This window comes from Grammomys surdaster, unplaced genomic scaffold (genome assembly GCF_004785775.1).
Source record: "Grammomys surdaster isolate TR1022 unplaced genomic scaffold, NIH_TR_1.0 166, whole genome shotgun sequence".
Lineage (NCBI taxonomy): Eukaryota > Metazoa > Chordata > Mammalia > Rodentia > Muridae > Grammomys > Grammomys surdaster.
The window spans coordinates 14,574,110-14,601,090 of record NW_021604614.1 but is presented as its reverse complement, the minus strand read 5'-3'; the positions used below and the strand labels follow the sequence as shown (position 1 = coordinate 14,601,090).

Genomic DNA, 26,981 nt, shown 5'->3' with positions numbered 1-26,981 from the left:
AGGTGTGCACTGTCTGCTGGTCCATGTGGTGCTGGGGATGGACTTAGGGTACCAAATAAAGGTATAGCAAAAGTAGTAAAGAGATTTTACTGTTTAACTAATCAGCTTTTTATTTGATAAAAGTAATATTTAAGTTTATGGGGTTTTTCCCATCCAATCAAATTTCCTTTCCTTTTTCTAACATAGGGACTGTCAATATTATTTTGAGAAAATTTTCATTATATTGCTTTGTTTTGTTTTCAAGTTTACTTTCTAAATAGATAAAATAGCGTTTCAATTAAATGTTTAGCCAACCTTTTTAAATATTTAAAATAATAAACACATAGACAATAATAGTTGCTTTAGCTCTTTTGACTGAGTAAACAAGCCACGTTTCATGTTCTTTGTGCTGTACCCCTCATGAGGCATGCAGTTCCTCCTGCAGTTAGCATAACATGAGAACAGACATGGTGGCTACAGCTGATGTGTGGTTGTGGGAGGAAGTGCACAGGTGACACAGGGCGTTTGTCAGCATTACTTGCCTCAGGTCTTCTTGCCTCTCTCTTTCCTGCGTGTTGAGATTAAAGATATGCTCAGCTCTTAGCTGGCCTCAGGAGAAGGAACCTTTATAGGAATATGGAAGACACACAGTGAATTTTCTTTTCTTTTTGTGCAGTGTGGGGTGGTGGTGTTAGTTAGAAATCAGCTACTTGGTGTGCTCGGTGCTGTAATGAGACCGGATGAAGCAGAGGAGGGCTGGGCTGGGCTGGGGCTCGCTGGCGCTGGCGGGCCCTGTTTAGCATCTGAGAGGCCCTAAGCTTAAAGGCTCAAACTGGATGGGAGTGAAGCAGGCGTGGAGTGAGGGGTGTTGGAGTTGTGTTGGCGTTTTTGTCATCTGATTTCCTTTGGAAAGGAACCTTTTGTGACAACACGTTATAGTTTGGAGTATCAGATGGTCCCTGTGGTCTCCTCTTTCACCCATCCGAATACCGTATCTTTTGTGATGAACACCGGGTGAAGGGGAAGTCACTCCCCGGCGAAGCTCTGAAGGCTGAGTCACTTTCCTGAAGCTGAGTGAGAGAGCAGCTCAGAGCGGCTGCAGAGGGGTGGGAGCTGGAAAGACAGCTTTGGAAGGCAGGGTCAGAGTCGAGTCACACAGGGCCTTGTAGACCACACCGGTGCATGCATTGTTCCTGGGAGGTTTCATTTCCTTTTAATATGTTTCTTTTTCTTTCCTGCAGTACCAAATATGCCCCAACAGCGACAAGACCAGCATCATCAAAGCACGATGATGCACCCTGCCTCCGCTGCAGGGCCGCCCATCGTAGCCACCCCGCCCGCCTACTCCACTCAGTACGTTGCCTACAGTCCTCAGCAGTTCCCCAGTCAGCCTTTGGTCCAGCACATGCCGCATTATCAGTCTCAGGTACGGCCAGTGCGGCCTAACTCATTTCACTCCTTAGAAAAGCAGCATCTCATTCTGCTGTTTGTATTTATGGGCTTTTTGGCTTTGTTTTAAAGGTATTAGATAGTTAAGGAGTTGGGGCCTTTTACATGTGTTTCTTCTTTTATGTGTATGATTATTTTTGCATGTTTTAAACCGCATGCCATGCCTGGTGCACTCGGAGCCAGTTGGAGAGGGCACGTGCTCTTGCAGACGCCCCGGGGCTCATTGTCCCCATACCTATTTCAGAAGACCCTTTGGTCTCCATGGGCATTTGCACACATACAAAGCACAAATACTAGGCCCATACACATAAAGAAAATAAATCTTAAATTAAAAAGAAAAAAATTGAAAAGGAAGCATCCAAGAAATAGAACTCTGAAATGTTTCTGGGAACCATGAAGCTAGGAATCAGAAGTGACTAGGACAGAGCAATGGCTCAGAGCTGAGTGACAGGGCCCAGGCTTGGTTCCTAGCACCCACATGGCTGTTCACAACTTCCTGTAATTCCAGGGGATTCTGATGCCTTATCCAGGCTCCTTCAAGCACTACATACACAACACACACACAGTCTCTCTCTCTCTCTCTCTCTCTCTCTCTCTCTCAAGCACTACATACACAACACACACACACACACTGTCTCTCTCTCTCTCTCACACACACACACACACCACACACACTGAATCTTTTTTTTTTTTTTCTAAATGTGAACTAGAATCGATGACATCCCTTTGGTCTAATGTTCTTTTGTCTGAACACAGCATCCTCATGTGTACAGCCCTGTCATACAAGGCAGTGCCAGGATGATGGCCCCACCAGCACATGCTCAGCCTGGCTTAGTGTCGTCTTCAGCTGCTCAGTTCGGGGCTCATGAGCAGACGCATGCGATGTATGGTAGGAAACATTTCATTGTCCTTTCTGTGTGTATGGCCGTGGTTGTTGTAAAGCTCTGTAACGATACTCTGTTTAAGAACAGCCTGAGGGAGGTGTAGTGGTGTGACTGGCTCCTGGCTGCAAGTGGTGGTGGGGAAACTAAAGTTATTTGAGCCAAGGGGTGAGAGACAAGCCTGGGCAACATAGAAACCCTACCTCAAAAAAACAAGGAGGAGTAAAAATAACCTGACTCTTTGTAACAGTGAGTGTTGAGAATCTTAAAACAAAAGGAAACTTAGGGCTGACTTACTGGTAATTTGTTTCTACTTTGTACCTGCAATTCCTGTCTTGATATGTTTCTCCTTCTTTAAAACATGATGAAATGAGCTGGGCTTGGTGGTACACACCTTCTATCCCAGCACTCGGGGTTGGGGGCAGAAGCAGGCAGATCTCTGTGAGTTCGAGGCCAGCCTTGTCTACAAAGCAAGTTTAGGGCAGTCAGAGCTATATAATAAGATCCTGTTTCAGGAAAAAATAATTAAAAACAAAACAAACAAACAAACAGACTGACATGTAATGAGAGAGCATCTTTGGGGGAAAGGTGTACTACTTCTGCTTATCCTGCCTAAGCCATGCAGGGGTCCTACTGTCTTTCCTACTTCCCACATCTTACCATGGAGAGTCGTCAGATCACCTTATAGTCTGCTTGTATGCATTTTACAGTCACCTTAAATTTCTCCCAACTTTAAATGACAGCGTTGTACCAAACTTAACACATATTTTTCCTAGTGACATTTGCATTCTTTGGAACATTAGATAAGTTTGGGTCATTCATCATTTGAGAAGTGCACACCGTGGGACTGAGAGTGTGAGTGCACACAGCCATGCAGACACTGTGTCTCAGCTTCTTAGTGTGATGCCTGAAATGAGCATTTGTAGGACAGTTACGATTCTGTGTTCTGGTAGACACTTGATCATTCTTGATGGTTTAACATGCAGGCTATGAGTAACATTGGCCACCCTGAGCATCCTCCCTGTGTGTGTGATCACACACCTGTCACCAGGGTTGATTTGTAGTTAGGATACATGCTATGGAAAACATTTGCCTTTATAAAACTCTGAAGTCTGCTTGTTCCTCATTAACAGTCAGGAGGTCTTCATCACCATCGCTACCATTGTCATCGGTGTGCACTAGGCATTTGAAATAAGGGCTGTACTTTAGAAAACATTTCTTTCAAGCAGTCAGTCCGTTGGCCTAGTGTGGTGAGAGTGCCCGTAAATCTCAGCCCTGGGGACACCATGAAAAAGGAGGATCAAGTATTGAGACCAGTCTGCGTGGCATAGCCAGACTGTCTCAAATAAAAGTCCTCCTATAATTCGATTTATAAAGTGACATCCTGGCCTGGTTTATATTTTCATCATGATTTGTCTGTCCTCCAGAGTGTGTTGAGGTGCTCTCCCTGGGATTAGATGAGACCTTGTATGGAAGGGCCCGGGTGGTGTCTCTTGCTGGCTTTCCTGCACTCTGCATGCATTTCTACAGTTTTCTGGCTTGTTAAAGGCTTAGTTGAAGTTCTTAAATTGTTTGGACATTGCTGCGTACTGCATGATTCAGAAGGAGAAGAGACATCTCTTTCCTGCTGTTTTCTGGCATATTCCCATTGGATTAAGAGGAAACTTTGGAGCTGAAGTTTCTAGTACTTTTAGGAACAGCCTCTGTGACCACCAGTGCAGTGCTATGCAGAAGCTGCCTCCCCGGGGCTGCTGATCTGGGTTTGCCTTTGTCATGCAGGTCCTATATAAAAAGCACACTAGGAAATGAATGGTTTGGGGGTTTTCCCACAGTCACAATCATTTTTTAATATGTTGGTACAAGTTTGTTGTTATCCTGTCAGTTGTTTGAGTTATTTTGGCTATTCCATAGATGGATGTGTAGTATGTGTGACAAACACACACACTATCTGAGCACTGTTGTGTGAAAGGGCTCATTTTGTTTTCGTTTCCTTTGAAAAGCATGTATTTTCTATAGCCCAAGAAATCAGATACTTGAAGATGTTGATTTATAATGTAGTGATGCTTTGTCCTCAGTTCTGCTGCTGATTTGCCTTTTTGTTGTTATTTACTGGTGTAGTCACGGCAGAGGCCCTCCTTGTGTTTAGGAGGACAACATTGTGTCACCTTGTTGCCTCTGCCCTCTGAAGTGGTCACTGTAACTCCTGTTTTCCTCATCTCCAGTCTCATCTGAGTTGGTATTTTCAGCGATGGCTTCACTTTCAGAAACAGTGATAGAGCTGTCTGACTGACAAGTCAGCAAGAAGAACTGAATGTGTGAACTTACTCCTCCCCACTCCAGTCCTCCAAAAGAAGACAGGGTCTCTATATAGCCCTGGCTGTCCTTGAACTCGCTACATAGGCCAGGCTGGCCTTGAATTCAGAAATCCATCTGCTTCTGCCTCCCAAGTACTGGGATTAGAGGTGTGAACGGCCACACCAGCTAAATGTTTTTAACATGTATAGTTTAATGCAGATAAGTTTTTTTTAAGTATAATAAGCATAAAGAAATAGACTTTCCCATAATCCTTCTGCCTGACATCTACTTGTTAATAGTCATATATTCTCCCAGGTGCTTCAATTATGCCCTTTTAGACAGACATATTTTAGTATGAATAGTGTAATACTTATGTTTATATTTCTATATCATGAGCCTTGGGATTTAATACCCAAGGGCCTGTGGTGACCTTCGTGTTGCTGTGAAACGACCTGTATCATGAATTTGCTGTTGTATCTGGGTGCCTTGCTCATGTCCAGGCTGTTTGATGGGTGCCTTGTTGGTCTTTTTATCAGTTAATGGTTCTCTGTCGGATAATAATCTTATTCTTTCTATTTAAGCAAGTCAGCGTGCGGACTTGCTACCTCAGTACAGAAGGAAAGCCTTCCGGTTCAGTCCTGTTCGCTTGTAAATCTCTGCAGCAATGCTTATTTACAGTGCTGGTCACGCCCTGTCAAAAAGAATCTTGCGTGAATACAAAAGATCACTGAATATGTCGGCCTTTCCAGAAAACATCAGGAATGCACACCTCAAGAGGCTAATTTACCTTTCTATTTCCCAAATTCAGCATGTCCCAAATTACCCTACAACAAGGAGACAAGCCCTTCTTTCTACTTTGCCAGTGAGTTGGGTTTTTTATACTAATTTTAATTACACAGTAAACACTATTTAAGGGATACATGTTAAAGTAGCTCACTTGTTGAGAACATTTTCTTTGTACCAGACAGACTCATTCACAGTGTGCATGTCTGGGCTGGGGAGGTGGCTCACTGGTGGAGCACTTGCTCTGGCATGCACCAGGCCCTGAGTTCATTCCCTAGTACAAACAAGGTAAAGGACTGTGGCTCTGTGTAGAATTCAGAGTTTTGACAGAAGAACTATGTCTTAGCTTAAGAAAATTGGAGTTAAAGACTGAGTTCTTTCAGGAAGCAGTTTTGAATGTAATGCAAGAGTGTAGCTGTGTGGGAAATACCTTGTGTTTTCCTCATTCAGGGGAACTTTTTCTGAACAATTGATAGTATTTTATACTAAGCCACAAGCTTGTGTGAAGCTTTCAGCACTAGTTTGTTGTGTCCTGGGACTACAGAGAAGTGTCCTTACTGAGATTCCTGTAGCACAGGGCAGATGAAGGAGTCAGAGAGACAGTTCTGCCTTATTTATGTTTGCGTGATTAGAGGCTTAAAGGACGGGAAGCAGATGCAGTCTTGGTGTCCAGAGCTTCCTTCAGCATGAGAAGGCCTCGGGAAGCACAGGCCTTGAAGCCTGGAACAATATGTGGTCTAGGCTGCCTTCTTCCCTAAGTGGACTTGGGAGATGGATGTTACCTATTTTCAGGGCAGTGTTTTAAAATGAAGCAGATGATGGGCTTTAGTCTGCTAATTACTAAGAGACCTTTTAGAAATGTATGCCACTGACGTCACTTTGTATGAAATACGAGTTCTAGCAGACATTAAGATTTAGGGACTAAATTTTGGAATAACTACTCATCAGCAGATACAGAGTTTTAGAAACATTTTACCTTAAATTTCATTAATTGTGCCAAGCCAAAATTAGTTGCTACTTTTTGGTGCTCGGGATAAGTTAACAAATAGAGTCCTTTCAGATGCTCTTGGAAAAGAAGTCTTGTTGAGGATGTACATGAGGACTTTAAGGACAGTTTGAAATCTCCGATGCAGTTACCCTTACCGTCCTGCTGGCTACAGTCACAGTCATCTTCCTGGCAGATGGCTGAACGGTCTCAAATCATCATTCCTCAGCACTAACAGCCTGAGCATAGCTTCCTCATGAAAAGTCAACACTAAAGCCAGCAGCGGCTGTGGGGATTTTAGTCATCACAGGGTTCTGCCCTAGTCTACTGCCATTTTGCCTTGGCTTAGTTTGCTGTCTTTTATCCCCTCTGCCCCCTAAAATTTGCTCCTTGAGTTCTGTCCCCTTTGTGGAATTATTGTTGAAGTTGCAGGATCCTGTTGTACTTATTCTCGTGTTTCCAAGTACTGTTGAGCACCAGTGACATGTGCATCCAAGGTCACAATGATGGAGCCTAGTTACAGATTCAACATCTGGCTGGCCCTGTGGACTGAATTCGCTCCTGTTAACATCTTGACTTAAGGGACTGTTTCTGGAATCTAGTTAATGTTAAAAAGATTTGGCATATTTAGAATTTTAAATATTTAAGTCAAGAAGCGCTTTGTCTTCTTCACCTCACCTGGCTCTCGGGAGACTGCTGGAGTCTTGTAAGTAGTAGTACAGCTGGCAGATAGCGATTTCAGAGCTTCTGAGAGGATTCATGGTCTTTCTAGCTTCCCGGGTAGTTAAATTAACCAGTAGAGGAGAAACCATTTAATCCTGCCCTTAGCTGAAAGCCTTGGCCATTCTCCCAGAATTCTGTTCTTGGTTACCTCCCCATGTCTGCTTTTTTGTTGTTGTTGTTTTTATAATATCTCTCTCCCCACTTTTTATCACCCTTAGCCTTGCTGCTGGTGGATTAGTGTCAGATTCCCGGCTCGGATGTTGCACGTCATATTCAAGGGGAAAGGGTTGTGGGAAGTGCTTGTTGTGAGCCAGAAAGTGAGCAGGTGAAAACATGTCGATGGATGCTCCTGAAGGTGTTTAGTTCAAATGCATACCCGTGGCCTGGAGAGACAGCCCAGCAGTTCAGAGCACTAGTTATTCTTGCAGAGGACTTGGGTTTGGTTCCTAGCACTCATGTGGCTGCTCACAGCCATCCGTAACTACAGTTCCATGGGATCCAGTACTCTCTTCTGGTCTCTGAGCATTGCACACATGTATGTTGCACAGGCAAAACACTCTTATAAAACTAAATATAACAAAAATAAATCTTTTTAAAAGAGGTATAATAGGGCCAGCAAGATGGCTCAGTGATTAAAAAAAAAATGCACTTTCTGTGAGAACCTGGCTTCTAGAGTGTCACTTCCAGAATTCACATAAAGGTAGAAAGAAACAACCTCCTCTGATGACTTGTACATGAGAGCCATGTCACCTTCTTCCACTCTGTCCCCGTCCTATAAATGTCTTTACATATAAAAATAAAATTCAGAATTAGATGTTTTGAATTAGAAGTCATTTTCAGCTGCCTGTCAAGCTTGAGGGTAGCTTGGGTTCCACCAAGCCCTTCCTCTGATTGATTATTAAGTCTTAAGAACATGGCTAATGTGTAGGTCAGTGTTAGACTGTGGACTTGTTATGCAGGAGGCTCTGGCTCTGTCCTCAGCATAAACTCTGAGTCAGTGCGTAGTAAAGCTGTTGGGTCCTGAGCCTGGCTGGGTATAGTATCCTGGAGCAATCCACTTGGAAGATGGAGTCAGGGGGATGGTGGGTTCCAGGCCAACTTAAGCTATAAAAGAAGAAAGAACAAAGAAATAGGGTCAAAAATCTTTTAATTCTCTTTCCAGATGAGAGTGTGAAGACTGACATTTTCCCAGTTGGCAAATGTAATTCTGAGACTTGATGGACATAGTTGCCGTGACCACAGTGGCTGTGTCCCGTGGTAAAGTGGGAAGCATTTGCTAGAGCTTCCTTCAGAGTTACTTGTTCTTTTCCCACCTGTTCTGGGACTGGAACTCAAGGCCTTCTACGCAAAGCTCTGCACTGAGCTGTGTCTCCAAGCCTTTTATTTATTTATTTTTAAACTTTTTAATATTCTGAATACTTAGGAATTAAGTACTAATGGAATTTTAGAGCCCTTGAGCTTCTGTATCCAATGTATCCATGAAACCCCATAAATGGGATTCTAGGGTTGCTTTCCCTCAGTGGGACCTAACCTTGCTATAAAGGAAACACTCAATAAACACTGGATGGGGTTTTAGTGTTTGTGGTTTTAAAATGAGACATTTGGACCAGTTACCACCATTCAGCAGCCTAGTCTACATTAGCAGACTCTATCTAAGAACAAAAGTCGTTTTTAAGTGCTATGATGGTCGTGGGTGGCTTTTCACAGTCAGTGAGTTAGAAGACAGACTGCTCTCCCTGACTCACTGAAAACATTGTGACATTAGGCTGCTGTGGTTTTCTCCACAATTGCCTTCATTGGCCTCACCTGGGTACTGAAGGACACTGCTGAGCGCTGTGGCTCGGTGGTTGGGTACACAGGCCATGCCAGCTCTAGCATTCTGCTTTGCCCTCTCAGATGCATTTGCCATTCAAGACTACACATTGGAAATAGAATGCATCTCAGGAATGTTTCCTGTCCCCAACCCTGTACATCACTCACCTGGTACACAGAGTCCTCTATGCTGGCTGTCCTTGGGAGCTTTGGTGCTGACCCTAAGTGGTTCTGCTTCTCTGCCACACCATATCTGTGCTTGTTGGCATACTACCTAAAGTGTGTAAAACTGTAATGACATCTGTGTGTGGGCGTGGCTTTGGAGGGCTAAGGGTTCAGTGCTGAGATAGGTATATAGATATGGCTTGAGAGCACTCCATTTTCTGCTTGTTATTTAGTTTGTGCCCATGAGCTGTCCAGAGTCACAGGAACACTGAGACCTTCCTGGGTTTTTCATTTTCAGGCTGCTGCTCTGTAAAGGCAGAGGTTCACTTGATACTCACTTGATCTCCTTGTTTGGTACCAAGGTGGGGTCTTCCTAGATGGGTAAAGAGCTGCCTGTGGGGCTTTGTCTTTGTAGTCACATTTTAAGAGTGTTTAAAAGCTGTTCTTTTGATATTTTTCTAGCTAACAGGATGGGGTGGTCAGTTCCATCTCCAGGTTTATATTATGAGGTCCTCAGTAGGGAACAGAATAGTGGAGCAGGTGCTGTGATCGATTGAGATGGCAGTGGTGTTGCCCTCGCTCCTTCACTGGTGTGTGTGCAGGGGCCATTGCAGGGCAGTAGCATGGTGAGGTGATGAGATGCTGCCCTTGAGGGAGAGGCTGCACCTATCTTCGTGTGCACCAGTGGGATGACTGCAGTTGTTTCTACCTAAGCTCCAAGAGAAACGGGGACTGTCTGAGTACATTCAGACGAACTCAGTGTCAGGGGGTGTGTGGAGCTGTAGCATACGGGCCACATGCTGGCCTTGTTAAGCAGAGGCCTTCCATCTACTTTCCAGACTGCCTGCTGGACATGGCTGTAGGGAATAGCAGTGGCCTGGGTTATATTGTAGTGGTTCGGGAAAGCACTGTAAATTAGGCAGAGCAGGCTGACAGTGGTCATCGGTGTGTGTCAGTTGTACACAGTTCCTTTTCCTCTCCTCACCTCAGTCTCCACCGGCTCCCTCGCTCAGCAGTACGCACATCCTAACGCCACCCTGCATCCACATCCTCCCCATCCTCAGCCTTCGGCCACTCCCACCGGACAGCAGCAAAGCCAGCATGGTGGAAGTCATCCTGCACCCAGTCCTGTTCAGGTAAGGAGAGGCATGGCCTATGCATGCACAGCTGCTGCCTTGTCCCTGCTACTTACAAGATTCCATGTGATCAGGGCCACCATCCTTAAGTAGCTTCGAGCAGTTGTGGGAACAGGGGAGATCTTGAAAATGTCATGTCGAGTCGGCCATTCCCTAATGGTGAATGCCAGAAACATAAGTGTTAAAAAGCTGCTTGATCTTGAAGTTCTGAGTTAAGTAGAAAGCGCTCTGGAATTTCATTCCTGAAGCCAAGCCGTAATGCTGCCTTCCTGTTGGCTTCCTCAGTCACCCGTGCTAATGGGGCAGTGAAGGCCTTGCTTGGTCTTGTAACTGCCCGGCTGAGATTTGGTACTGAGTACCCAGAAAAGACCCATCTGGACAGGAGCTGCCCCGTGCTCTCCTCTCTGCACACACCTCCCTGGGTGTGGTGGGTGTGCTGGCCTGTCACTCTCCTTCTGTGAAGCTCTGACTCCACTGGCTTCTCGATACAGAAGTCTCCCATTGCCTTGCAGCATCATCAGCACCAGGCCGCCCAGGCTCTTCATCTGGCCAGTCCACAGCAGCAGTCGGCCATTTATCATGCAGGGCTGGCACCAACACCACCTTCCATGACACCCGCCTCTAATACACAGTCTCCACAGAGCAGTTTCCCAGCAGCCCAGCAGACTGTCTTCACCATCCATCCTTCTCACGTTCAGCCGGCATACACCACCCCACCCCACATGGCCCACGTACCTCAGGTAAACCAGCACTAGCCAAGTTTTTGTGAAGGCCACATAGGGAGTGGTGGTGGTCAGATAAGCAGCAAGGAGCTAGTTGCTCCCCAAGCCAGGAAACCCACCCTGTGTGTGGTGCCATCTGCCTGTCTGCCCCTTTCCTGCTTAGTATGTGATCTTCTGGCCCTCAGTGAATGTTGCTATGATTTTGTGATGGACCAGTGAAATTGTGATTTAGCATTTCCCAGCTGAGACCTTAAAACTCTGAGTCTGGAATGCACCCCAGTCCTTTCCTTTCTGTGTCTGCTTCGCTACGTCTCTTAGCTTCACCACTATGTGTATATGTGTACACATACAGACACCTCCACACGCACACATGGGAGCCTGAGAGCAGGATGGCAGGCAGGCCTTCAGTGGTTCTCGCTTTCTGAGGGGACTGCACTGGCCTGTTAGTGTGAGTGCTAGTCCCAGTTGTTCTGCCTGGTTACCTCTATGACCCTGCTGTGGTCCTGTGCTGTGCTTCCTGAGCCTCGGCCGTCAACTGTGGTGCAGTGTGGATGGAAGCTCCAGAGCAGCCCCAGATCATCTGGAGCTCTTTCCCCAGTGTGAAGTCTGAGGTTGGAATGTGTGGTTGCTGACAAAGCCAGGACAGACCAGGGCCTTGGGGAGGCTTCTCTGTAGCTATTAGCATAAGGTGGCTGCATCGGATACTTTTGATCACAGTTCCCTGAGGTGGGTCTCACTTAGAAGTTACTGAATGATGGTATTTCCTGTCTCAGTGTGCCAGTGAGGCTCTGGCAAGGTGTGAGCTAAAGATGCTGTGTAGTTGGGTCTCTTGCAGAAGGGCTAGCTTGTTACTGTCCTCCCCCAGAGCTAAGCGTCTGTAGATTATACTCCTGTTGATTGGCTGGCAGCAGTGGGGAGGGGAGCCAGTTTGGTCAGTGTGCTTTGGTGGAGTGAGACTTACGAGAATCAGGGTCCTGTAAGTGTCCAGCAGAGGTTGTGAATTTACGTGTAAGATGGGCTCACCCCAAACCTCACTCCTGTGTTTTCGTATGAGAGTAAGAGGCTAACAGGGAAAGCAGAGAGCCATGGGCCTGTTTGAAGGTGTGAGCCAGCTTTGCTGGGGTGATGGTCTAGAGCAGTGCACAGGATGGGAGGCAGGAAGCAGCCTCTTCCTGCTCTGCCCACTCCCTGCAGAGCCGAGGTTGAGCTTACGGACTGGTTAGCTAACATCACCTTTCTAACTTAAATTTGCTGCCACTTGGTACGGAGCACCGGGTTGACCCAACTTCAGATGACTGTCATCCCAGTGCAGCCAGTTAACTGCAGCCTTTGCTCCATCAGCTAAGCTGAGGGGCCTAAGTGCTGCTTCACCCTACTTTTGAGGAACCCATCACGGGGAAGGGCGGAAGAGGAGACACTCAGGAAGCTGCTGAGGGTGTTGGGGAGACAGTCCCCTTACAGGCCCTTGTTGGTTGCTTTCTGACTTGAAAAGGGCATTGATATCTTTGGCCATGTGCCCCAGCAAGCTAAGAAAGTGCCCTTCCCCCCACCCCAATAGAGGCCTGCTTTTGGTGAGGACCTTGCCCTGTGTGGTAATCTGAGCAGACGTGTTAGGGAGTAGGAGGCTGTAGCCAACTTCCCCATCTTAGCCCTGCAGGATCTATCTCAAGGTGACCCGAGAAGTCCATCTTGCCCCTTCTTGAGCCCTAGTCCACTGAAAGGAATGGCTGACTTGTTGTTTAAGAAGGAGATGTTGCCTGTATGCGTAAAAGAGCTCTCTGTTTCAGGCTCATGTACAGTCAGGAATGGTTCCTTCTCATCCAACTGCCCATGCGCCAATGATGCTAATGACGACACAGCCACCCGGCGGTCCCCAGGCCGCCCTCGCTCAAAGTGCACTACAGCCCATTCCAGTCTCGACAACAGCGCATTTCCCCTATATGACGCACCCTTCAGGTGAGGCGTGTGTGTGCAGGGGCCGCCGGGGCACCCCGAGCGTTCTGCTCGTAGAGGTAGAATGGCAGGCAGGACCAGTGCTTCAGGCTGCAAACCTGACTAGCAAGGCCCGTCCAAGTGTGCACAGGAGGGATCGTGACGGTCAGGGAGCATCAGAATCTGTGTGTGTTCTGCTGGCATCAGGGTTGGCTTGAGAAGCAGCAGCCTCATTCTGGGTAGCTGATGCATGCCGAGGACTCAGTTGGCCTTCCTGGTTATGTATGATAGGCTGGACAGGGCAAGTGCGTTCCTTCCCGAGTCCTTCATAGGCTGATGTGGGGGGTTCATGCCCATGGCCAAGTTTGATGGTAGCTTGGAGAAGAACACTGATGAGCACGTGCTGTGTGCGGACTGGTCTGAGTGTAGTTGTAGCCCCAGCCTGTGCCCGGACACAGGACGCCCATGATGTCTCGTACTGGACGGCTGCTGTGAGGACACCTGTCTTCCCTGTGACGTGGAAAGCAGTGGTGCTTGGCTAGCATGAGTGGGAGGGGGTGTGAGGCCTGTGCTCCACAAGCAGCAAGTCCAGGACTTGTATCTGAAGTGGTTTTACGTCTGACTGGTTTGTTTCTCCTCACCCCCCCCCTTCCCTCCCCAACCCTACCTTGGCTGCAGCTGGAGGGGCGAGGGGGCAGCATTAAACCTCCAGTCTTACTCAGCTAGCACAAGAGTAGTTGACAGTCACGTGCTGCAGACACTAGGCTGGTGGGCAGTGGTGCCTGTGTTGTTTAAATAGCCACTTTTCTTTTTTACAGTACAAGCCCACCACCAACAGCAGTTGTAAGGCTGCCCTGGAGGAACCCAAAGGCCAGATCCCCTCCTCCCTTCTACTGCTTCTGCCAGCTGGAAGCACAGAAAACTAGAACTTCATTGATTTTGTTTTTTAAAAAGATACACTGATTTAACATCCGATAGGAATGCTAACAGTTCACTTGCAGTGGAGGATGTTTGGACCGAGTAGAGCATGTAGGGACCGGCGGCTGTTCCATAATTCCATGTGCTGTTGCAGGGTCCTGCAAGTACCCAGCTCTGCTTGCTGAAACTGGAAGTTATTTATTTTTTAATGGCCCTTGAGAGTCATGAACACATCAGCTAGCAACAGAAGTAACAAGAGTGATTCTTGCTGCTATTACCGCTTTAAAAAAAAAAAAATCAAGACTTGGAACGCCCTTTTACTAAACTTGACAGAAGTTCAGTAAATTCTTACCGCCAAACTGACGGATTATTATTTATAAATCAAGTTTGATGAGGTGATCACTGTCTACAGTGGTTCAACTTTTAAGTTAAGGGAAAACTTTTACTTTGTAGATAATATAAAATAAAAACTAAAAAAAAATTAAAAAATAAAAAAAGTTTTAAAAACTGATACCCAATGAGTGTGTGTTTGTGTGACTCCTGCAGCTGTGGGAGGCGGCGGACCCCAGGGAGGGCAGGCTGCGTGTGCTGTGTGCGCCAGTCTGAGGAGGTGCTGAACAAATGACTTTTCTTCTTCACCTTTAGTTCTTGCTCAAGGTATCTAGAAAGAGTCAAGACCGAGACCCCCTCTCAGGTGGATTAGCAGTTGGCTTCAGCAGAAGGAAGGCTGGCCAGAGGTGGGCAGCGATCAGAAGTCCACATCTGCAAGCAGGTGCAGACTCTGTAAGCTTGTCTTCCTTTTCTACAGAACCAAGTGTGGTTGATCTGAGTTATCCCAGATCAGGCCTGTTTTACCAGCAGGGGGCAGAAGATACTTCTTTAAAAAGGAAACAAAGAAATCTGGCCAGACCAGGGGTGTGTCCTTAGTGGCTAATGACTAAGTATTTGTCTAGTAGCAGAGCCTTGTCCGTCCCTAGTGTGGCCAGGGATGAGAGGAGAGATGGAGGGCACAGAACGAGGCCGGGCTGCCAGAAAGGAAGGCAAGTGGGAGGAGGGGGTGTGGATGCAGAGATCATGGTTGTAATTCTGAAAACCTTTTTAATTCACATATAGCAATTTGTACATTGTAGCAAAATTTTGCATTATTCAAGAATAAGTTACTCATACAGTACATAAAACAAAGATTTGCCAAATATACCTTCTGCTGTAATGATAGAAGATGAAATCCCCTGTTCCTGTGCTCACAATGCTGCTTATTCCAGCCACACACTGGCCATTAGATGTTTCTTCATTAGGAGGCAGTAGGTGACAGTTTATCACTTGGTGTTTGTGCCAAGGTAACATTTAAACAAGAGACCGAGCCCTCAGGGAAGAGGTGGATCCTTAATTTAGGTTAAGAAACATAGGTAAAGATAGTGTTATCTGGCCCAAGATGGTAATGATCGCTATTCCTTTCTCCTACACCATCCAGAAATGATCAGAGGCAGAAGATTTATGCAGATAAAGCCATGTGGATTGCTGGCAAAGTCAAGGCAGGTTAGTTGACCTAACTCTTTGGTGCTGGTGACTGTTAGTGTGTAGTTGAGTACTCAGGAGAAGGAAGCAAGGGTGTGGGGACTGCTGGACTACACTTTGTCTCTAGAGGGTCAACGGACACTTCCTGCCTAGATGGCCTCGCTTGCCAGTGGCGGCCAGTAAAGACTGCTGGGGGTGGGAATGGTGCCTGGTGTTGACACACTCACTGGTGAGGGCATCTGGCCTGTCCCCTTCAGCCAACTGGACCTACTCTAGCAGAGAGAAGGTGTTGGCTTAGTGTTGTCACTCTGTCCCAGAGTCACAGGAATACTTTTTTGCCTTACATTTTTCTAACATCCTGGACATTTTTTTTTTTTAAAGGAAGCTGTCCACAGTGGGTGAATCCAGCACTATGGGGCAGAGGTGCTGGCTTACAGCATCTGGCAAGTCTCTCTTCTGAAGGCCCAGGAGAAATGAGTGCCCCAAGTTTGAAGTTGGTTTAGCTTCTGGCCAGGTGCAGGGACACAGCTGTCCAACCATCCTATGTAGATTAGAGACAAATCTGGACCACTGGTTTGAATATTGCTTGTATCTCTTTGGTTCATACCTTATGTACAATGAAGGAAAGCTAGTTATCTTAAAGATGGAACACGAGTCCGCACCTATGTTGGACCCACCTTGGTCTGTGAACACAAAGGTGAGGTGCAGCTGCTTCCCTCACCAGAGCCCCCACACACTGGCAGAGTACGGAGTAACCAGATGAGGAGGTCAGGCCTGTTGGCTGCAGCAGGGCAGCAGCATGTTTGCCTCTGAACGTGTCTAGGAGTTAAGCTGAGATTCCCCAAAGCCACTGCTGTAAGCCTGTTTGTGCCCGTGAATAGCCCACTCCAGTCGCCGTGAAAGATCACAGTATCGGCACTGTCTAGATGGAAAGATTGTGTGGACCATAGTCTCCCACCAGTGACCCTGCTGCACCCGGGACAGAACACAGAAGCTGTTCCATGAGCTTCTTCATAGCACGGGGCCAGCTCCCTTTTTGGCTCACAAAAGAGCCAATCTCAGTAAGTCACTAGATGCTGGGGAGTGGGGTAGTCTATAAACGTGGGTTCACTAAGCTAGGAGCCCGCCCTTCTGTGTTTGTCTCCCCACCCTCACCCCCTAGTCATCCCATCCTCCGCAAAGCTGCTGTAAACCGGAGTCATGTTTTTGTTTTTAATGCATAAGGCACTGGGGTGGAATGTCTCTTGCCACCCTCCTCTCTCTGCAAGCTGCCTGGATTTCCCTGAAAGGGTGACACACTTCATTCTCTACATTAGGGAGGACAGTGGCTACCCCATAGCAGGCAACTGTCCTGAGGGTGAGCAGACAAGGACACTAGCATGCTAGCTTGGCTCACAGTGAGCGGGGCAGGGGTACTTCGCTTCCCCCGACTTCAGAGTGGCAGGGGCCCTAGTAGGGCAGTGCAGAGAAGTAAGCTAGAGTAGTAAATGGAAACCTGAATCCTTTTTTTAAAAAAATTACTCTGAGGTAAAATGTTTAAATCATTTTTGATCTTTAAGCTTGTCCCTCTGGCAGAGCTTCTGTCCTAAAGCTAAGAGTAGAAGCAGGATTATGAAGCATCCATCGCCTGTGGCATGGAGCGTGGACTTGCCACAGAACTGAAGCCACAGGGAAGGACGCCATGGGAGAATCCAGGGACTGTTAGTGTTGTGTGCTTCCCGATGACCCTACCTGGTAAGACGTCTGTCATCAGCTCTGTCAGTTTCCACTGCCAGCTCTGGGCCTGCAGCCCCACCTCCTCTGGGTTGGGGACAGGCCTAGGGTACCAGCTAGTGGCACCTGTGCACAAGAACTACATCTGTAAACAGTGGGAGAAAGCCAGGGGCTAGCTAGCTGTGGCTGACAGGAAGCCTGCCAGCCTTGTGTGTGTTGGAAGCGGGGCACATCTGAGCTGGAGATGCCTGACAGCAGCCTGTAGTTCTCTAGAGGGGATGAAAATGGTTACATTCACAAGTTTGCATCTCTGCACAGCTGTGAGAGAGGGGTGTACTGGTTGTCAATGGCCCGAAGGTGGCTCCGTGATGAGGAGTCCATGTCATAGTCTGAGTCCCGGGCATTGCTCACAGACTCAAGCTCCAGCTGCCTCAGACTGTTGGCCAGTTCCTCAGGAGAAGGCACCAGGTGGAAGATCTGCTCAGGGGGTGTCACTTGGCCAGGGAGAGCCTCTGCACCAGGGCCGGGGGGACAGCCTGCAGCAGTGCTGAGGTGGGGATGACCCAGCTCCGAGTCCCAGTGAGGAAGGGAAAAAGGGAAGAGGACAGTGTTGGAAGAACCTGGAGAGAGAACATGGATGAGTCTCAACTGAAGAAAGCACCAGAAAACAAGTTCTGTGCATGTGTGCACTTGCTGTGACACCACCCCTTGATAACAACTTTCGGGGTTCCTACCTGGGGTCTGAGAGACGACTACCACATAGCCAGAGAGTCGGACATCACAGGCTGCTCCACATTCAAGTGGGATGGGGGAGCGCTGGAAGTGGCGGAGCATGTCTACCACGGAGGGGAAGTGCAGGTGCTGCACCCGGCACTGTCCACGCTCTGTGAGCACCAGGCGGAGGTGCTATGGAAAGGGGAAGAGATGAGCCTGCTGCCCGGGCTGCATCTGCCCCACCCTGGTCCACCAGTCCCTGCTCCTACCTTGGCTCTGCCCTGTAAGTTGAATGTGAGTACATATTCCCCTCTCCGGGACTCACTCTGCCGCACCAGGAACACGCCATGGGCATCAGGGCCCTGCAGCTGAACCAGCTGTGCAGCCCTCACCCTGGAGATAGGGCCGTGGAACCAGGGGTAGCAGGACAGGAAGTGATCTGTTTTCTGGCAGGCTGGGTCCAGCATCACCCCAGGTGAAGCACCTGGCAGAAAGATGGTGGTGGTGACCCGCAGGGGGGGGGGCCACATGTCCAAGGACACCCAGAGACCAAGGATCGGGCACCTACCTTGGTCCAGGGAGTCAGTACTTCCCCTTGGGGATCTAGCTGGGCCAGGCTCTGCCACTAAGGAAAGAGGGAACTCTGTGTCCAGGTGCTCCAGCCTGTGGGGAAGAGGCTGGGTGAGAAGGGAGCCAACCAGGATTATCAAAGGGAGCCATGGATGGGCAGGGGCAGTCCTCACCTGAGGCCTGTGCTTGCCCTGAGCTCTGCCAGCCATGAGTTCAGCTGCTGCTCATCTCCCACCTCAAAGATGATGTCTGTCTGGTCCTGCACCTACAGAAAGGAGGAGGCATCAGCTCTGCATCTGAGGAGACAGCCGTGTCTCCCAAGGAGCCATAGCCCTGGTGCTCACCTTCAACACGAAGGTGTAGAGGTTGTCAGGCATCTCCAGGCGTGTACACGGTCGGACCTCCCGGATGGTGGAGCAGGCCTCTTGGAACTTGGGCTTTGAGCTCTAGGAGAACAAGAAGGTCGTTCAGGACTCTGCCCGCCCCTCGGGCTGTCTTAGTCTCTCTAGAGGAAGGAGGCACGGAACATCCTTCTCGTGCAGCTTCCCACCTGTAGGAACAGTTCTCAGCAAGCCACAAGAGTCACAGACATCATAGCTTGGAGAGACCACCTTTCTGGCAAAATGCCAGTTCTCAGGGTCGGAGTTCTAGGAGGGAAGCCACCCCTTTCCTGCCCTCTGGTCTCTTTTCCTCTTGGATAAGATTGCTGGCTGAGGGGGCTGAAGACCAGCTTCGGCAGCAGCTAAGAGGTAAGTAACTGGCAGAGCCAGAGAAGTAGGAAGGACAAAGGACTGACAGGCCTTTCCCCTCCCCTCCATGTCTTCTGTCCCAGGTTAGGAGAGACGACCAGGTGTTCTAGCCAAATACATCAAAGCTGGGTTTTAACTCTTGCAGGGTCCACTCCCATGCCACCAGCTTTGGCCAACTGCCTGTTAATAGGAGTGAAGGGGCCCTGCTGGAGACTGGCCAAGTGGGTGAGACATGACTCCAACTCCTGTCCACAACTGCTGTGTGCTGGCCAGAGGCCAGCCTCTTCCCAACTCCCTGTGCAAGCCTATCCTGAGCTACCTGCTAGGATGCCTGGCCCTGCACTAGGCTCTGGACTATGTCCATCTGGTTGGACGTGTGAGGGAATGCAGGTTGTGGGGAGTATCTACCTAGAACCCTAAGTATACTTAGAGGCCTTGGATTCTTTCTTACCAACATGCTTCACTGGTCAAGCCTACCAATAAGTAGCTTTCCTCAGCTCCAGCTGGGGTGGCTGGGGGACTGGAGTATCCAGGCCATTCGAAGCAGAATGGCACCCACTACCACATTCTATACCATTCACTTCCAGACCAAGTCAGACTGTTTTGGCTTTCTACTATCTTTTGCTTTGCCCTGCCCTCTCTGGTGTGTAGGGTACAGTTCTGCCCTTACTCTACAGCCCAGGCCAGGCTTTTGACTTTTCTCCAGACCTGACAGATGACGTGGGTCTGATGGTAGAATTAAAGGCCTGAGATGTTTCTGGGGTGGTAGTCAGTCTATGTGAGCCATGACAGTGCAGTTGTCTGTCCCCTGTAGCCCCAGCACAGTGAGACATCACAAAGAAGCCAAAGGTCCCAAGTCCTGCCACTGCACCGCCAGCCTGCTGGGAAACGGGGGTGACACTAGAGCCGTGGCTGTCTCTTGGGTCCTTGTACTGATTGCTGGTCACTCTTAAATTATGTGTCAAGGGACAGAAAAGACCTATCTTGGCACCCAGTAGTATCTTCAACAGCCTGTTGAAGATATTTCATCACGGTACCTTCATCTTCACTGGGCTCTGAAGGCACCTGGCCCAGGGAAGCCACACCCACCAAAGAAAGAACCTGTGTCTGGCTCAGCAGACCACCCGTTTCCCCTCAACTGCACTGTGTGGGGACCTAATGGCCATATGCCAGGACTGTGCCTACTGAGCCCTCACCTAGGCTCAAACAGCTTCCATTCTAGAGCCCAGCGCCACTACCATCATCACCCTGTGACCTGAGGACAAAAAATAGGGCCTCCTGATCTAAGAAGAGAGAGCTGAGAGGTCTTGGGGTAACTAAGTTCTGGCGTGTGTGACTGACTGACTGAATAATATGAAGCCTTTTCCAAAACAAAAACACAGATAGATACCCTGCTTTGTCCCAAAATAGATTTCAGTCAGACTATAGGGTTACACAGAGACATTTGGGAGCTGACCAAACCAGAAATCAATCCGAAGACAAGTCTGGCTGCAGACTGTTGAGGCTTCCATCGTGGACCCTATTTCCATTGTAGGCTATCAGAGTCAAGTAAGGAAGTCTACAAATTCCAGGCTCATGGCACCTGCCTGCCAGGTCTGGACTGGCTCTGCTAGTCCTCTTTCCCCCAAGGTTACCAACAGGTCAAAAAGACTTAGTACAAAGGCCCCTTGGGAAGTGCTCTGCCCCAGCACAGCAGGCCCTGGCTAGGCACAACATGAGCCATAACTGCATGCTTCAGAGCGACCACAGAGGCAATGGTCACACACAGAGCTATAGCTAGGACATCCTTGGCACCAGAATAGAGAGGCTGCCCAACAGAATGCTTCCAAGAGATGGGGTTTGCAGGTTAGTCAAAGTTACTAAGAAGTCACAGGGAAGCTAGTGCATAACTGAGGGAAGACAGCCGGTAGGACCAAGGAGCAGCAGGAACGGTTCAGAGCAAACCCTCAACATCATGTCAGGCTCTTTGGGGGAGAGGAGTGCAGGGGGTGGGGTAAGCCCTGTTAAAAAGAGCCCCAAGTACCCCTTAGGCAACTGTTCCCAGTATAGGAAATTAATAAGCACCCTTTACAAGTAAAGGGAGCCCCAGAACGCTGCCTATCAGGGCCCTCAGAGGAAACCTTACGGATGAGAATTGGGGCTGGAACAGAAGTGACACTGTTGAACCCTGGAGGCAGGCAGCAAGGATGAACTTCAACCAGCTGTGGCAGGGAGCTCAGATCAGAGAGAAAAGTTGCTTGCCTCATGACAGGACCAGGACCCATGGCATGAGGCAGATCAGCAAGACCGACAACGTAGGCGAGAGATGGAGCTTGCTCGGTAGAGTAGATTGCCTCATATGCATAAAGCCCTAATTTAGCCTCCAGCACCACAAAAACCACGCGGCTCAAATTTCAGTAGGATCGGAAGTTCAGGTAAGCCTTGACTACATCATGAGCTCAAGGTACAGAGAAAAAAGCTGTGGCCTACTGAGACCTAACGTACAAGGGTAGCTGGGGTGGGGCTTGGCGCATCCTAAGGCCCAAGTTCCAATGAAATGGCCAACAAACAACAGGAACAGAATCCATCCAGAGACAAACAGCAGACAGCCCACACAGAAAGGACTCTCAGCAGACAGAGGTGCACTCCTCTCAGTTAAGATCTAAAATTAGACACTTGCAACTGTGTTAACTATGTTAAAGCCAACTTATTGTTAAAGCAACAACAGCTGAGTGTGGTGGCACACACCTTTAATCCCAGCACTCAGGAGGCAGGTGGATCTGTGTTTGAGGCCAGCCTGGTTTACAAAGTTGAGTTCCAGGACAACCAGGCATGTATACACACACACACACACACACACAAACACCTTGCTTTAAAAAAAAAAAAGCCAGTCATACTCATATCCAAGAAAGATTAGGCTGGAGAAATAGTTAAGCAGTTCAGAGCCCTTTGTGGTACTCCATACTACCCAAGTCCAGTTCCCAGCACCCACCTGGTGGCTCACAAATACTTCCTACACCAGAGGATCTAACACCCTCTTCTGACCACTACAGGCACAAAACCTTGAGCTGCAGCTGAGGCAAAAGAGTTATAAATTCGAGGCTAAGCTGACAATCCATACTGTAAAGTGGGGGTTACAAGCTAAGGGGTAGTGCTAGTACCACAGGATACAGGATACAGCAGAGCATTGGAATGTCACTGTACATAGGAAAGACACCCTTAGCCAGCCACAAAACCCAAGCCCAGTTCTGGCTCCTGCAGGCCCCAACACCTACAGCCAATATGGAGATACATAGGTCACGTGGATGCCTATGTGTGCTTTTGTGGGAATATCCGTGTTGGAATTTTGCAGCTCCTCAAAATGTGAAGCACAGATTGAACAACCTGCTGGATGCATTGCACAGGTGTTCAAAGCATTATTCACTATAACTCCCCAAGTGGAAACAACCTGATTTCATTTCCACTTAGTCATAAATTAGGAAAGAAAATAATGGTAAGCCATACAAGGGACTACTGTCTGGCTACTAAAAGGAACAAGACAGTGGATGTGACTTGGCAGCCTCCTGGGGATATACCCAGATATGCAAAGGCCATGTCTAGCCTGAGTCCCAGTGTCTAGAACTAATAGCTAGCTAATGTCTAGGAGAGGGTGGTGATGGCCATGCCATTCTGGACTAGTGAACTGATGGTAGTGAAATCATCTTCCAGTGGACCCTGCACCCTAGAGTTGAGAGAGAACCCCAGCCTAATACTGCCCTCTTAGGAACTCCACCCAAGGAGACTGAGGATGCAATGCTCAGTGCTGAGTTAACTGGCCTAGGGAGATAGCCCTAGTACCTCAACTGTGTAGTATTAGAACACCTGTCTACTATACTGACACTTTGTTCCCTGCAGCCAGGGACAGGTAAGTGTTGGGGAGTATGCAGCTGTGGGTTTGGTCACTTTAGACGATCCTTATCAGTTTCCTAGGTGGTGGCAGCATTCTGAGGCTATTTGGCCCCTTTCAGACAACTGCCTAAGAACAAGAATTTTCCTGCGCCTGTGTTGGGGCCAGAGTCAGGTGGCTGGTCTCCCCCAGGAGGGTGTCTCTTCATTCCCCCAGCCTTGGCCAGGAGAGGTAGGAGGGAGGGCTAGAAGCCCCTTACCCACAGGGCTGTGCTGGAACCTTTTGAAGCCTTGGTTTCCTTTTCCACTCAGCAAAGCAGTGGGCAGGGGATTTCCCCAGCATGGCCATGGCGCGGCTAACAGGGGGAGGTCCCTGGGAGACCCAGTCCTGGGGTCTGGAGCCTTTGATGCAGGGGGTCTCATTTCTGCGCCTCAAGATGGGAGTTTGCCAGAGCACTCTGTCTGCCATGATGAGAAACTGAGGTTCACAAACTCAAGTTCTCTGCCCAAGAACACAAGCCAAAATAGGAGCTCAGACCTGCCCTCCCCAGTGCCTACCACACTGCCCTTAGCCATGATCCCAACACTGAGCCCACAGCCCTGACTCCGTGATGATGGCAGCAATGAACAGGCAGTGTCCAGGGCAGAGGCTCTGAACAGAGTGGGCATTAACTGGCACCGCCCCCAATTCAGGCATGCTCTACTTTGGATTTATAGAATGAGCTAAAAGAAGCCTGAGAGTCACCAGCTGCCTGCAGTGTTGGCCCAGCTTGAGCTGTGACCACCAGTTTTCCACAGAACCCATTAAGGGAGCAGGGATGCCCCACTGGGAACCCTGACACCTTTTTTCCCTCTCTTCCTTCCAGTCCCGTAGCACAGAGCAAGCCCCTTAATTGTTCACAGCTCAGAAAGGCATAGGCATCTGCTCCTGTGGCCCAAGGTGGGTGGGTCTGTCAAGCACTATGACATCTTGAGTGTGGCTTCTGCAGGCAGGGCTTGCTTTGCAAACTAGAGATTTAAACAACCCCAACCCTACTGTTCCCTGCCCTGTGCTCACAGAAAACCCCATTTCTGCCTCTTCCACCTCTAGGCTGTGTGACCTTGGTCTTCTCGTCCGAGAGTTGACTTCATGATAGGCCCCTCAATGGTATTGTGGGAGGACTCCATAGCAGAGTCAACTATAGTGCTTGTCACAAGGAAAGTGAAGAAGTAAAAGGACAGGCACTACACCAGGGACGGCAGCTCAAAAGGCCCAAAGGGGGACCTGCTTTCGAGGGTCAAGTTTTGTTCCCATGGCTGAGTGGGGGGTGGGGATATGGGGCCACAGAGCCTGGAACCCGGCTTCCTGCCTCCCCGCCACCTCCTCCCCAGCCCAGAGGAAACCGCCAGGCCGGCAGTGGCCAGCCCTTTCTTTCTGCTTCCTCTTTCCCACACAGTGGGGAAGAAGGGAGGCCAGGTCCCTGCGTATCCCAGGCTCCTCAGACCTCCTGGCCTCCCTGTCTCTGTGCCCAGCAAGTACATGGCCCTCTTGCCCATCACTGCCCCAGCTCCTTCTGCAACACTTCTCTTAGGCCACAGAGCCACACAAGAGACCACTGGCACTAGAGCGGCCTGTACCTGGTTCCCTTCCTGCTGCACTCTACACTCTGACCCTCACTCCCACCACCAGCTGTGAGACCTGACCCAGGCACATTCCAGAGTCACTCCTGTTCCTTACACCAAAGAAAGCCAAAAAGAGTGGTTGGCACTAGGCTCTCAGGATCACCAAAGGGATCCCAGTTAAGCCTGGCCTGACCTGCTGCTCCAAGGGGCTAGGAGAGGCATCAGGCCTGAAAACCACTCCTGCCAACTGGGCCAAGCAGTAGGGCCCAGTGGCCCAAAGCCTTTGGTCCCCTGGGAAGTGCAGAGGCTCCTCTCTACCTCAGTCATGCCCTCAGCTGGGGCATACATTCAAACAAGGCTGTCTTCAGCCCCAGCATCCACCGCATCCCTGGTCGCTGCCCTGGGAGAGCATCTACTGCATCCCTGGTCACTGCCCTGGGAGAGCATCTACTGCATCCCTGGCCGCTGCCTGGGAGAGAAGCCATTCCTCAGCTAGTGATGTCCTCTAGTCTCTACGTGACCACACAGGTAAGGCTAGGTGCTGGGACCCTCCTGTGTCAGTCTCAAGGCGTTTGTATTTTTTAAAGATGGGCTTATTTTGTATCCTATTATTTTGGACACACAGTCCTCCTGCCTCAGTTTCCAGAGTGCTGGGATAATGGGGGCGGAGGAATCCATCATATCTAGGCTTACGTCTTTTTTTTTTTTTTAATGTTTTTAGGGTAGCAATTCATGTAGCCCAGATTGGTCCCAATTTTGATATGTAACCAAGACTAATATTGAACCGATTATTGCTGTGGGGATTACAGGTTGTGCCACCATACCCAGTTTAGACCTCAGAATTTTTTTCTCTCCAGGGTTTCTTTTGAATGAGGGTACAGGTGTCCACCTGCCCGTGTGTGCATGTCTGGCACAGTGTGAAGTCCTTGACATAGCCTCCACCCTACCCAGGCAGCTTTCATGGCTTTCCCTTCAAATATGTGCCACAACTCCTACGTTGGGGCCTTTGGCACACTGTCCCCTGCTGCCAGTCAGTGGGTTCCCCTTCAGACTCACAAGTGACCAAGTGTGGTAGCACATGCCTATAACCCCAGCACTCAGGGGCTGGAGCAGGAAGATTACCAGTTCAAGGCCAACCTGAGTTACATAGTGATCTCCAGATCCACCGAGGCCACTACTAAGTAACGAACGCCCTTTAGGGGAGGGAGGGAGGGAAAGAAATGAAACTGGTGGTTTGAGACAGCGCTGTTGCCAGGCAGTGGTGGCACACGCCTTTAATTCCAGCACTTGGGAGGCAGAGGCTGGCAGATTTCTGAGTTCGAGACCAGCCTGGTCTACAGAGTGAGTTCTAGGACAGCCAGGGCTACACAGAGAAACCCTGTCTCAAAAAACCAAAAAAAAAAAAAAAAAAAAAAAGACAGCGCTGTTGTCACAAACTAGAACACTGGCCAACAGGACAGGTGGTGTCCAGAAGCAGAAGCACAGTCCCTGACTAACAGGAAAGACAGTCTCTCCAGCATATAGCCAAGTATCCACAGGCACAGCGGGTGCCCTTGCCTCATTCCCACATACCAGCTCAGCCTAGATGCCCAGTGCCATAGCATGAAGAATACAAGAAAGTTCCAGAAGAAAAGACAGTGCCCACAAAGCCCGGGGTGGGCCAATATTTCTTAAATAGGATACAGAAAGCATTGAAATGGGGAGCTTGTCTAGTGTGGTGACACGTGCCTATACTCCCCAGCACTCATGGTGCTGAGGCAGGAGATTCAAGAGTTGAAGGCCAATCTCTGCTACATAGGGAGATGGTTTCTCAAAAAATTAATAAGGGCTATCAAGATGGCTCAACAGGTACCTGAGTTCCATTCCTTAAGACCCAGGTGGTGGAAGGAGAGGACTCCTACAAGTTTTTCTCTGACCTTGGCACACCTCCCATCCCTGCTAAAAACTAAATTACATCGAGTGAATCACCATAAAAGGTGGGAACTCGAGTTGATAAGAAGGCAGTCCACACTGTGTGTCATGATGTGTGCAATACAGGAATGCCCGTACCACACACAAGCTATGGGAAGCCCTTAGAAAAAGCAGCAGAAGGACTAAGATGGCTAGGCTGGTAAAGCATGACCCACAAACATGAGACCCCCCAAGAACACAGCCCAGCATTGAGAAGAGACAGACAGACACACAGACAGACCCTCTGGGGCTCAATGAATTGATAAGCTCCAGGTTCAGAGAGTTTGTCTTAAAAAATAAGGTAGAGAGCAAAGGGGGAAACCCCTGAGGTTGTCTCCTAGCCACCACATACATGCACTCCCAAACACAGACACACAAAGGGAAGGATGGCACATACATGCACTCCCAAACACAGACACACAAAGGGAAGGATGGCACATACATGCACCCCCAAACATAGATACACGAAGGGAAGGTTGGCACATACATGCACCCCCAACACAGACACACAAAGGGAAGGATGG

The 26,981-nt window shown here is 48.9% G+C and overlaps 2 protein-coding genes across 7 annotated transcripts in view; one reads left to right on the top strand and one right to left on the bottom strand.

Annotated features, from left to right (window-relative positions):
* The window catches only part of Atxn2 (ataxin 2), a 98,899-nt gene extending 84,608 nt beyond the window's left edge, over positions 1 to 14,291 (top strand). For 2 of the 5 annotated variants that reach the window (XM_028765881.1, XM_028765882.1), the window contains 7 exons: positions 1,221 to 1,405; positions 2,185 to 2,317; positions 5,413 to 5,466; positions 10,063 to 10,208; positions 10,721 to 10,948; positions 12,718 to 12,886; positions 13,681 to 14,291. In XM_028765881.1, the coding sequence (XP_028621714.1) occupies positions 1,221 to 1,405; positions 2,185 to 2,317; positions 5,413 to 5,466; positions 10,063 to 10,208; positions 10,721 to 10,948; positions 12,718 to 12,886; positions 13,681 to 13,709 (944 nt within the window). In that variant the 3' untranslated portion in view covers positions 13,710 to 14,291. The remainder of the gene's footprint in view (positions 1 to 1,220; positions 1,406 to 2,184; positions 2,318 to 5,412; positions 5,467 to 10,062; positions 10,209 to 10,720; positions 10,949 to 12,717; positions 12,887 to 13,680) is intronic. The other 3 variants (XM_028765884.1, XM_028765883.1, XM_028765885.1) reach the window with 2 other exon arrangements.
* Positions 14,292 to 14,858: 567 nt separating this feature from the next.
* The window catches only part of Sh2b3 (SH2B adaptor protein 3), a 23,587-nt gene continuing 11,464 nt past the window's right edge, over positions 14,859 to 26,981 (bottom strand). For both annotated transcript variants that reach the window (XM_028766128.1, XM_028766129.1), the window contains exons 3-8: positions 18,637 to 18,738; positions 18,466 to 18,557; positions 18,291 to 18,385; positions 17,992 to 18,206; positions 17,743 to 17,914; positions 14,859 to 17,628 (exon numbers count right to left, since the gene is read on the bottom strand). In XM_028766128.1, the coding sequence (XP_028621961.1) occupies positions 17,303 to 17,628; positions 17,743 to 17,914; positions 17,992 to 18,206; positions 18,291 to 18,385; positions 18,466 to 18,557; positions 18,637 to 18,738 (1,002 nt within the window). In that variant the 3' untranslated portion in view covers positions 14,859 to 17,302. The remainder of the gene's footprint in view (positions 17,629 to 17,742; positions 17,915 to 17,991; positions 18,207 to 18,290; positions 18,386 to 18,465; positions 18,558 to 18,636; positions 18,739 to 26,981) is intronic.